This window comes from Myxine glutinosa, chromosome 1, assembly GCF_964187855.1.
Source record: "Myxine glutinosa chromosome 1, kmMyxGlut1.1, whole genome shotgun sequence".
In the NCBI taxonomy this organism is placed as follows: Eukaryota; Metazoa; Chordata; class Myxini; order Myxiniformes; family Myxinidae; genus Myxine; species Myxine glutinosa.
Window position 1 is genome coordinate 382,725,788 of NC_136261.1, and position 12,439 is coordinate 382,738,226.

General features: G+C 41.9%; 1 protein-coding gene across 2 annotated transcripts in view; it reads left to right on the plus strand.

Moving 5' to 3' along the window:
- LOC137416068 (E3 ubiquitin-protein ligase TRIM11-like) overlaps positions 1 to 12,439 on the plus strand; it is a 126,626-nt gene that overhangs the window by 110,707 nt on the left and 3,480 nt on the right. Inside the window, exons 8-9 of one of the 2 annotated variants that reach the window (XM_068101600.2) lie at positions 1,093 to 1,200; positions 1,761 to 2,715. In XM_068101600.2, the coding sequence (XP_067957701.2) occupies positions 1,093 to 1,200; positions 1,761 to 2,176 (524 nt within the window). In that variant the 3' untranslated portion in view covers positions 2,177 to 2,715. Of the gene's footprint in view, positions 1 to 1,092; positions 1,201 to 1,760; positions 2,716 to 12,439 lie in introns of those variants that run through there. The other variant, XM_068101596.2, reaches the window with a different exon arrangement.

The following is a 12,439-nucleotide window of genomic DNA, read 5'->3' on the forward strand; positions in this document are numbered from 1 at the left end:
ACCACCCACATTAATCATTCACATGTTCCTTGAATCATTCACATGTTCCTTGAATCATTCACATGTTCCTTGAATCATTCACATGTTCCTTTATTCATTCACATGTTCCTTTATTCATTCAGATGTATCTTGAATCATTCACATGTTCCTTGAATCATTCAGATGTATCTTGAATCATTCACATGTTCCTTGAATCATTCACATGTTCCTTGAATCATTCAGGTATATCTTGAATCATTCACATGTTCCTTGGATCATTCACATGTTCCTTGAATCATTCACATGTTCCTTGAATCATTCACATGTTTCTTCAATCATTCAGATGTTCCTTGAATCATTCAGGTGTATCTTGAATCATTCACATGTTCCTTTATTCATTCAGATGTATATTGAATCATTCACATGTTCCTTGAATCATTCACATGTTCCTTGAATCATTCAGATGTATCTTGAATCATCCACATGTTCCTTGAATCATTCACATGTTCCTTTATTCATTCAGATGTATCTTGAATCATTCACATGTTCCATGAATCATTCAGATGTATCTTGAATCATTCACATGTTCCTTTAATCATTCACATGTTCCTTGAATCATTCACATGTTCCTTGAATCATTCAGATGTATCTTGAATCATTCACATGCTCCTTGAATCATTCAGGTGTATCTTGAATCATTCACATGTTCCTTGAATCATTCAGAAGTATCTTGAATCATTCGCATTTTCCTGGAATCAGATGATGTTCAATTCAGTTGTTTGTGTTTTATTCTGGATTCAAAGTTAACAGTTATACTTGACTTCTTCCTCTGGTTGTAGTTAATAAAGATTCATTCTATCTTGTGGAGAAAACGAATTAGCGATCACTTGATTTCGGTACGGTAGAGGATAGTGCAAGACCAATGTTGTGAAATTTCCTTAATGAATCAATGAAAAGTAAATTATATTTTAATACAAAGTGGAGGTTCCATTTCTCTTCCCCAAACTTTGTTGTCTTTAGATATTTGGTGAAAAGAAAAAAAATCTTCATAAACATAAAAACAAGAGAATTTCACATCTTGTAATTTTTGTTCTTCTTTACACATTTCCACAGAAGGGCTGGTGGAGTATCCGGAGAAGGTTGAGCTGGATCATCCAGAGAAGGTTGAGCTGGAGTATCCGGAGAAGGTTGACCTGAATCGGAACAACTTGATAAGTCTTTGTAAGTGAAGGAAAATGGGGAGAGAGTTCTTCTTCTTCCCTCCATTTTCAAATTATTTAAAATTCCATATTTCCTAATTTTCATTCTTTCCTTTTTCTTCTATTTTATTTCCCTCTATTTTGTGTCGCTCTATTCCACTTTGTTATTTTCCAACTCGATTTGCCCTCTTGTCAAGTGTGACAAGACCAAACGGTTGTTTAATGGAAGGATGTCCAACCAGGAGGTGGGAGTAGTCGAAACTTGTGTTTATCTCACATGTAAAGTAAAGGTGAAAAAAACAGTACAAAACAACATTGTACAAATGAAATCACTGATTAATGGCATTTCTTAACCCACCACCCTTACACCCCTCTTTCCCTCTCTCACTCCCACTCACTCTCACACACACACACACACACACACACACACACACACACACACACACACACACACACACACACACACACTGTTACGGATTCGTCACTTCCGTTGTGGTGGTTTTCATCCACTGTAAACATTTTTGATTCCATGTACTGCTATTGTTTTCAAAAGGTTTATTGTTTATGAACTGTTTTCAAAAGGTGAAAAAGTTAGAGGTAAAAGAAACCGGAAACCAGATCCGGAACCGGACGACGAAGAGGAAGAAGAGAAAAAGAAGGCGGAGCGAGTGGAGTCGGACAAGAAGCATAGTTGCTTTGCGGTCTGGAGCGAACGTTGGCGAGCAAGAGTCACGAGTGAACTTTGGGTTTCCCAGGAAAGGGACTCCTGCGACAGAGTTGTTATCGCTGTGACAGATCAACCTGCGTATCAGGTTTTGCGGTGGATTCTGAAGAGAATCATCGTCATCATCGTCGTGCCATTACGCCACGAGACCGGGCCGTCGGCCATTTTGACTCGCGCGCTTTGCGAGTTGCGCAAGGTTTCTCTGCTTCACTTCAGCCATTCTCACCGCATTCAGACGTATCTGGTGTGTGTGTGTGTGCAATGTGGCTTTTGAAGGTTAATTTGCGGGTCACTGACTGTGAGCCGTGGAACATCCATACCTGAGGGTGTGATTTCCCAGTCGCCTGGAGGGTGCCTTTGGATTTCCCAGTTGCCTGGAGGGCGCCTTTGCACAGCTTTGGCAGCAGGACTGTAACTGCCAACCCAACGGGATTCTGGTCTCGATTGGACATTCATCTGTCGATCGCTGGAGTGAATCAACCATGGCCTGAAGCCGGGAATAAGAGATATTGGGAATGTTCTTGGTTCACTCACTTGGAGCACAGTGAGTTATATGTTATGAAACTGATGGTACCATCATTGGACACATATTGATTGTACTTTTGACTACTATTATTTTTGTACTGTTATTCTTGTGTGATCTTAATACAATACTTGTTTGTTTGTAACAATTGGTGTGGCTTCACCATTAATCTTTGACATACAGAATAACACATTTTTCTGCCGTGACTCCTCTCGGGGCTCGGAGGTACACCGTGACCAGGGGGTCGGGGAGGAGCATGTAACACACACACACACACACACACACACACACACATTAACAATGTAATCGGAACAATAACTTTCTTGACAATTGCGCCCCAAGTTGGGCGCCATTTTGTCGAGGATTAAATTCGATCAATGTTAGGTCAACATAAATTGTCAAGGAAATGATTCAATGTCCTCTCTGTGGTTTGACAATGAAGTGTTTTATTGCTCAGAGAGGTAGATTAGCTTTTACAAAGAACATACCAAAAAGTACCAAAGTACCAGAAGTACCAAAAAACATCAAATAAACAACAAGTACAGAAATGACAGAACTTAGCCAAAATATCTCTAAAATCCCTTGTGACAAAGTCCCTTATATAGTGTTTTCCACACCAAGAAGTGTGGGGGGTTGAACTTGAAAGTACAGAGGCAGTGAGGGTGGAAAGGGGGCCGAGAGGGCTTGAGGAGATTAATCAATAGTGGGCTCCACATTGTCTGGGCCTCAGAGAAACTCAGCCAAGGAGAAGACTCCAGTCGGCAATTGAGAAAACAACAAAATTCTCCAAGGGACGAGTTCTCAGGAATTAACTGTACACATGATGTTAACTGTGGTGGAGACACCCAGTGAGTCGAAAAAAAAACTGCATGGCATCAAAGCTCGACCTTGATGTAACTCAGACTTGTTGTCGGCCAGACGTGAGACAGAAGGTTGACTGGAGTTTAGATTTTTAAACCTAATTCATTCATTATAAGTATGCCCATTACATGTCATATACTATTTGGAGAGTATATACAAGATATGTTATTTTTTACGGCGTAGCCCCCAGGGAAAAGCCGTCGAGAACAAGCCGTCTCCCCTCAAACGTATACCAATCAGAGCTGAGGATCTAGTCACATGACAGGGTGATGTGGTAACGTCTGATATCATTACGGCAGTACGGCGGCTGACTCTCCACACTCTGTCGAGGATTAAATTCCTATGCCGTTCCTATGGCACTTTTGATACCTATGCCATTCAGGCCGAACATATTGTCAAATCTGTCATATATCACAATCGCCATGCTCCACCTTTACGTTTTTCATTCAGTGTGAAACACAAACAGACCGATTGTTAAAAAAGATCAAATATCAAAAGCATAGACGTTACGGATCTTCCAGCGACACAGTACATATAGGCCTTAGGCTTCATGCCTTCATGCCTCACCTTCAGGCCACTTCGGACAAATTAGCCCAGGTTTCTTAATACAGTAGTATTGTTTTTGTAATAATAATAATAATAGCGTTAATACTAATAATATAGTAAATATAATCGTAACTGCAATCCCTTTGTCGTTATTGCAAAGTTTCCAGATTGAAGCGGTGTATAGTTCATGAATCAATGATAAGCGGTGTACGGTACAAATAACCACGGAAGTAAGGAATTAGCCTCGGGGTTTTTTAGAGTAATGTCATTTTTGTAATATTAATGTAACGTTAATATTATAGTAAATCTAATCGTAACACTAATCCCTTCGTAGTGACTGCAAAGTTTCTGAAAGTTAAAATATATCATCTTCTGCTGTATATAATAAAGTAGCGTCAGTTTTGTGTCCGTCCATCACGCTACGTCATTATGTCTATGATGTCATTATGGCGCAGGACGGCGTACGACGACTGACTCTACCGACCGACATTTAATTTATATACCATACAGGCCGAACCTGTCATCGAAGCGGCCGAACCTGTCATGTGTTTTTACACACGGACAGCTTTACGTTGCAGCGTGTAGAGTACTACGGCTATGCCGTTGTTAGACTTTCAGTCTTTTTAATAGTTAATCTATTTAAAGTACACGATACATATTTTAATTGATCATATTGACAGTATGGTGAGGCTCCAGTGTAGATAAAATCAATACCGGCCAGCTTCATTATCATTTATCCACACAGGATACAATTCACCATCTATATATAATGGAGCAAGTGTTTGTATGTATGTATGTATGTCCGCTCTTCACCCATTGGTTGGACAGCTGATTTGACACCACCCATAATTTTAACCTGAAATACTTAACCTAAAGTACCCAGAGGACACAAAAGACCCCCCCCCCCCCCAATCTCTCTGAGGACCCAAAAGACTGAGAAGACCCAGAGGACCCAAAAGACCATGAAGACCCAATGGACCGAAAATACACAAAAGACCCAAAAGACCCAAAATATTGAAAAGACCCAAAAGACCCAAAAGACTCGGAAGAGCCAAAAGACTGAGAGTAACCAGAAGACCCAAAAGACTCCGAAGATCCTTAAAGACCCCAAAGACCCAAAATATTGAAAACACCCAGAAGACTCCAAAAAACACGAAGACCCATAAACACACAACACTGAAAAGACCCAGAATACTGAAAAGACCCAGAGGGACCAAATGACCCCCGATGACCCAAAAGTCTTCGTATCTTTTTTCATAATAATAATAATAATCATAATAATAATAATAAGAGTTTCTTTACAAGGAGGAGGCCACTAGGCCTGTTAAAGCCTGCGCTATTATCAGTACTCCATCCGTTTTAAATTCTGAACGTCGAGCAAGGAAACAGCACGGACCATTATTAAGGCTTTGGTATGACTCGGTCGGGGTTCGAATCGCTGATCTCGCAGACTCAGAGAGAAAGAACACTCTTATACCATTACAAGAGTCTGATTTAAAATTCCTGTTCCCGTTATTAATTAAGAATGATAAAAGTAAATTAAAAAAACCAAAGTTTAAAGTTAATTCACAATCTTTAATCAATAAGTTAAAATGAATTCACAATAAACCTGAATTAAATTCAAAATCTCAGGAGATTGCGTTTATCTCGCGGTTCTTCAGTAAAGATTGCCATTATGTAAGCAAAAAGATAAAATAATATAAACCATATTAGCCTATGGTCATTTGTAATGAAACAAGACCGAACGTCTAACAGCAGCGTAGCTAGGCTTGTTTGATACTTTAGTTTAAGAGGATCGTATGGCCTGGGTGGAGATACCAGTTAGCAAATAATGTAAGTACGAGGGGCAGTTTAAGACCATTTTATTAACCAAAATACAAATACTAATTTGCCAACATTATAATTCAAATTCACGGTCATTTAAAACGGTGCACTACTTCGTTTAACATTCAAGATGTAACATATACATTTCATACGAACAATAGGGCAAATGTTTCCTTTTCCGAGATGCGAGTACAAAGGTGTTTGCATTTATCAATTCCAAAACATAGGCCGCTATGACCATGAGCTCCACACGTCTCCCACAAACACTGCACGTGGGGAGCTGGCTGGCCTTCACCCCACCCTACCATTTCACCAGGGCTGCCCAGGTGTGGCACAGCTGCTCAACACAGGAACAGTTCATTTTAACACAGCATAATTATTCACTTAAAATACATTTATCCTTTGTAACATCCTTACTCAGTAAATCAATGTCAGTGTGTCTGTTGGTGTGTGTCTGCCTGTGCATGTTGATTAAAAATCTTCGACAATTCCCTCCAGGTCTTTAAAACAGCTGTTCACCACCATCACTTGTCTTCCCCCAGAAAACCAAAACCTTGATCTTTTCTACCCCCGTTAAAACACCCCAAATCCACCTCTTTCAATCTCCAACTTCATTCCTGAAATTCCCAGTAGTATACCGTGTACCCCTTCCTCCCCCTCCCCCACCCACCTCCCCCTCCCCCCCAGCCCTCTCCCTCCCACAGATCTCCCAATGTCCCTGTTCTCTACTGTTGTACTTGTGCGCTTTCCTCTCTCCCCATCTTGTCTCCCACTCCCTTTATTTTATGTTTTATATGTCTGTTTATGTTTTTGTGTTTCATGTTACCTCTTACACGAGCCTCGATGTTGTATACAAAAATAAAATAATAATAAAAAATAAATAAATAAAACCGACAGTGGGAGTGCAGTATGTTCGTTTCTTTATAAACTGGCTTCCTAGATGACTTTTAAACTTGGCTTTATCTACAACCAAGTTTGAACACACAAGTTTATTGGCTTTTTTGTACAACCACAAGTTTGGATCAATGGATTTAATCCTAAAAACCACCACTAGTTAGTTCTATAAACAGAAGCCGGTATAAAGTTGTTGTTGGTTACTTGTGGTTCAGAATGTCAAAAATGTTCACCTGTTAAACCTGAGTTCGTTATTTAAACTGGTTTGGGAACCTTCTGGGTTGATACAAGTAATATTTACTGATAGGGATACAAAAGGGAGGAACATAAATCAATGTGTGTGAACAGGAGGAATGAGATTTTTGTCCAAATCATGAGATTTCTCATGAAATGTAATTTAGAGTCACGTCCCCTAAAACAGAGGGTAGGGAAAACGACAAGATTAACCATCCCCCTGCCGCCACCCTCACCCATCCCCAACCCCTATATGAGATTAGATGGGGTGAAGGGTGAGAGCATCTTGTCTTCTCTGATTCCGATCTACCATACTCTGGTACAGAGCGTTGGTCCTGCCCAGCAGTAGTGTGTACAGGAATTTGGAATTTCGCCATGGTGCTGGTGATAGCTCGCCTAGTCTTCACGAAGAACACGGTGCGATGCTTGACGTCAAACTATTGTTGGCAGAAGGGATGTCGGGATTGTCGGTTTAACATCCATCTGAAGGACACACACATTGATGAATGATCCTGCCTGTGAAACATCAGGATGACAGTTTATAGCTGGGTCGGGATTCAAAACCAGGCTAGACGGCTGAGAGGTGAGTTTGCATACCTAGAGGCAATCTTGCCAGCCCAATCTTGCCTTCACTTCCTCTATTAAGTATTCTTATGGAATGTCTCACTTAAAATCAGGAGTGTACCTGTGAACAGAGTACATGTGAACAGTGTACCTGTTGCCTCCAAAGCCAGTCGCCGACTGGGCATCCTCCGTCGTGCGAAGTCCTTCCTTGGCACACCTGAGCTCCTCACCACATACAAGGCTTTCATCCGCAGCTCAATGGAATACTGCTCTCCCCTCTGGGCTGGTGCTCCTGCCTCACACCTAGCCCGTCTTCACGCTGTTGAAACCAAAGCTTTCAGAATCATTGGAATCTGCCGCGATGAAGCTAACTCCGAGGGCCTTTCACTTCCTCACCGCAGGCAGGTTGGTGGTCTTTCTGTCTTCTACCGACTCCTCTCTGGTCTTGCTCCCCCAGCTCTCTCTGGGCTCTGTCCCCCAAATATTCCTACAGGTCGCACAAGATCTGCCTGCAACCCTCTTATGGTTAAACTGCCAAAATCAAGACTCTCTGCTCGCCTTCACTCCTTCATTCCTCTTTTCTCCCACCTCTGGAACAAACTCCCTCACTCTCTTCAATCCCACTCCCCCTCCAGGTCTTTAAAACAGCTGTTCATCACCATCCCTTATCTTCCCCCATCCAAAGCCTTGATCTTTTCTATCCCCGTTAATTCACCCTTTTTTGAAATAGCGACTTCTTTCCTGGAAGTCTTAGCAGTGTCCACGTGTTTTTTTTGTTTTTTACCTCTCCCACCTCCCCCCCCTCCCCCTTTCCATGCCTCCATCCCCCAAGCCCTCTCCCTCCCACAGATCTCCCGATGTCCCTGCTCTCCATCTTGTTCTCCCACTCCCTTTACCATATGTTTTATGTGTCAGCTTGTCTTTTTGTGATCAATGTTAGCTCTTACACGAGCCTCGATCTTGTATACAAAAAAACAAACAAACAAACCAAAAAAAACAGTTCAACTACGCCATCCCTCAAGAGTTTCATTTAGAAAAAGTTTTTCAATCCCAGTTTTTCTTTTCTTGCTTTATTGGCTGAGGAAAGGTCATGGCAGATTGTTCATCCACGGACCTTCACAAACTGAACATCTACCAAGCTGTTGATTGTGGAAATCAAGTGGAGATTTTGTCACGTGGTCTCCCCTGTCCAGAGGAAGTAAATTTGTCATACAGTTCGGGTTCGGATTAAATAGTTTATTGACACATTTTTGGTGAATGAACAGCTTTGTATTTTCACCCATTGGGGGAAAACGGTTGCAACCTGACATAGGTGAGTGATACTTTACGACAAATAGTAGTCATCCACAAAGTGATGGTACAGTACAGGTGTTTCCAAAGAAAATGGGATCACTGATATTGTCCAGGAATGAGAGATATCCCAGTGCACTGATTCGAGGAATATCAGCCTCAAAAAAAGTACAGGAAGTAGAACATCAAGGGGTGCACATTACCGTGAAGGAAGTCTACCTGCCAGCAAGATACAGTAAACGCTGTGTTATCCGGCACTTTACATACCGGCACATTCTACCAACCAGAATGTGAGGAATGTCATTTAAGTCTCATCTCAATCTCAACATGACCACATAGTTGACTTACCAAGAGTAGTTCTTGAAACTGCCAGTAGGCGCTCATTGTGGCATTGCTGGTCGTCCTTTACCCGTCAATTACCAAGCTCCGACTGTCATATTGTTTCCGGTCACTAGTAGGCATCAGCGGTTCTCTACATGTGGAATCGATTCTGATTCTCAGCTATTATCTCAAATTCATTACTAATCGATTGATCACATGTGGTTTACAAAACAAAATAAGTTCTGAAGTGTTAGTCTGAAGTAACTGAGTGATATTTTTCAGAAAATTCCAGATTTCAGAAATTTCAGAAAATTTCAGATATTTTTTTTTTTGGCAAGGAACGGGCACCCACGTACGGGCATGCCCTAGTCTATCTATAATTCCAGTAATCTCTGTGTGTGTGTGTGTATGTGTGTGTATGTGTGTGTGTATGTCTGTGTGTCTGTGACCGCTGTTTCTCGACAACCACGGGTCCGATATACTTGAAACTTGCCAGGTATATTGCTGGGGACCTGAGGATGTGCCTTTTCAAGGTTTCATATTAATCGGAGAAGTAGTTACCGAGCTATGTCCAAAAAACGATTCAACCAATCAGAGAGCAGCGAGCTATCACGTGTGCCGAACGTGGCGAACAGACTCTGCCTCGGACGGCACATTTGAGAGCGTATTCATTTATTTCACGTTGGCAAACTATGTTGGCGCTATGTTGGCGTTAAACTATGTTTTAAAACTAAATATTAATCGGACAAGTAGTTACCGAGCTATGGCGATTTCTTTACCAAACTCCGCAAGCCGTTCGCTTTGGACCAAACCATTTCATGTAAATAGAGGGGGGGAATTGTCACCGTACTCGCAAGCCGTTCGCTTTGGCTTTGCGAATGGACCAAACCATTTCATGTAAATAGAGGGGGGGGGGATTGTCACCGTACTCGCAAGCCGTTCGCTTTGGCTTTGCGAATGGACCAAACCATTTCATGTAAATAGAGGGGGGGGATATAATTTTAGATATATATATAGTACGGGCATTCCCTCGTCTATCTATAATTCCAGTAATCTCTGTGTGTATGTGTGTGTGTATGTCTGTGTGTCTGTGACCGCTGTTTCTCGACAACCACGGGTCCGATATACTTGAAACTTGCCAGGTATATTGCTGGGGACCTGAGGATGTGCCTTTTCAAGGTTTCATATTAATCGGACAAGTAGTTACCGAGCTATGGCGATTTATTTACCAAACTCCGCAAACCGTTCGCTTTGGCTTTGCGAATGGACCAAACCATTTCATGTAAATAGAGGGGGGGGGGATTGTCACCGTACTCGCAAGCCGTTCGCTTTGGCTTTGCGAATGGACCAAACCATTTCATGTAAATAGAGGGGGGGGGGGATTGTCACCGTACTCGCAAGCCGTTCGCTTTGGCTTTGCGAATGGACCAAACCATTTCATGTAAATAGAGGGGGGGGATATAATTTTAGATATATATATAGTACGGGCATGCCCTAGTCTATCTATAATTCCAGTAATCTCTGTATGTGTGTGTGTCTGTGTGTTTGTCTGTGTGTTTGTCTGTGTGTTTGTCTGTGACCGCTGTTTCTCGACAACCACGGGTCCGATATACTTGAAACTTGCCAGGTATATTGCTGGGGACCCGAGGATGTGCCTTTTCAAGGTTTGAAATTAATCGGACAAGTGGTTCCCAACGTATGGTCACCGTACTCGCAAGCCGTTCGCTTTGGCTTTGCGAATGGACCAAACCATTTCATGTAAATAGAGGGGGGGGTTCTGTGGTCGTTACTGCCACGTGGTTTCAAAGTTTTTTTTGGTTGTTGTTGTTTGCACGCATGTTTTTTTGCACCCACGTACGGGCACGCCCTAGTCTCTCTATAATGCAAGCAATCTCTGTGTGTCTGTGTCTGTCTGTGTGTATGTCTGTGACCGCTGTTTCTCGACAACCACTGGTCCGATCTAAGTGAAACTTGGCAGGTATATTGCTGGGGACCTGAGGATGTGCCTTTTCAAGGTTTGCTATTAATCGGACAAGTGGTTACCAAGTTATGGCCATTTATTTAGCAAACACATACGTTTTGTACGTGAACGAAGGAACAGCGAAGGACGAGAGCGAAGGAACGGCGAAGGACGAGAGTGAAGGAACGGCGAAGGATGAGAGCGAAGGAACGGCGAAGGACGAGAGCGAAGACCGAAGGAACGATGAAAGTTTTAATTTTTCTTTGCACGTACGGTCAAGCTACAGCGAAGGAAACGCGTGTGTGTTTGTTGTTCTCTTCTCTTTGTGCTTTTCCTTGCGATGAAATTGCAAAATGGCAAAATATGTTGGTGCCAATTGAAGAATTGGCCATTAAAACTAATTTGCGATTAATCGTAACTGCGATATGCAAACTTCCGGACAGTGAGGCCTTATTTTTGGTACGTACGTCAACGTACGTATGTCCACGTACTTAGCTCCCCGCACGTACGGGCACGCACTAGTCGGTCCTTAGTTTGGAGAAATTTCAATCACAAGAAAAGAAAAGAAAACTTCTATTTCTCCAATTCACCGGTGTCTTTTATTATTACCCCCATCAAAACAGAAAAACATGAGATACAGAGACCACCTGGCCTCACCTGTGAAAACAAGGCTTTTCTCTGGACAATGTTGTGGAACTAATTAATTTAGCCTTGAATGACAGAGAGACTCAAAAATTAGTATCCAAACTTGTTCAGAAGACAATCGACTGATTTTTAATGAAACGTGGAGGACTTTGCTTATGTTACAAGGAAGATATACATCAAAGGAATACAGAAAACCACTTGGCACGAATCCAAATCCAAAAAGAACACACACATGAACACAACAATTCCTAAACAAAATCCTGAAGCTTTTGTGTAGCACAGCCTTTCTTATACTTGTGAAAAAAAAGAGAATGGGGCTGGGCTGAGGGGAGGAGAGAGAGGAAGGGGGGAACGAGATAAGAAAAGTTGCAAGAGATTCAAACGTGATGAAGGCAATCTGGTTTTGTCCATTCCTTTCATCTTGGGAGAGATTTTAGGTGACAGAAAATACAATTCTCAGTTATTGTGAAGCATACAGTTCTAACATAATACATTTCCCATTTTGTCTCAAAACATTCCCATAACGTGTATCGAATTAATAGAGCATTAACCCACAGTTGTGTTGGCTTGAAAGAAAGTGTGCAATTCCTTTGATTCCCCAGAGAACGGTATTTCTCCAGCCCAGTTGCTAGGCAACTATCTCTTCTCTTTTTAGTGGGATGTGCCGGTGCTCTTTTTAGTGGGATGTGCCGGTGTAACCTTGCATGGAACTCAACGCTTATTAAAAAATATATTTAGAAAGTTTATGTAGGCTTATACAAAATATTAATCTTACTATAATTCACCAAATGTCCATCCGTCTGTCTGTCTGTTCGAAGGTACCGTAAAAACTGCTGAACCGATCTCCACAATAATTTGGGTGGATAATCCTGGGA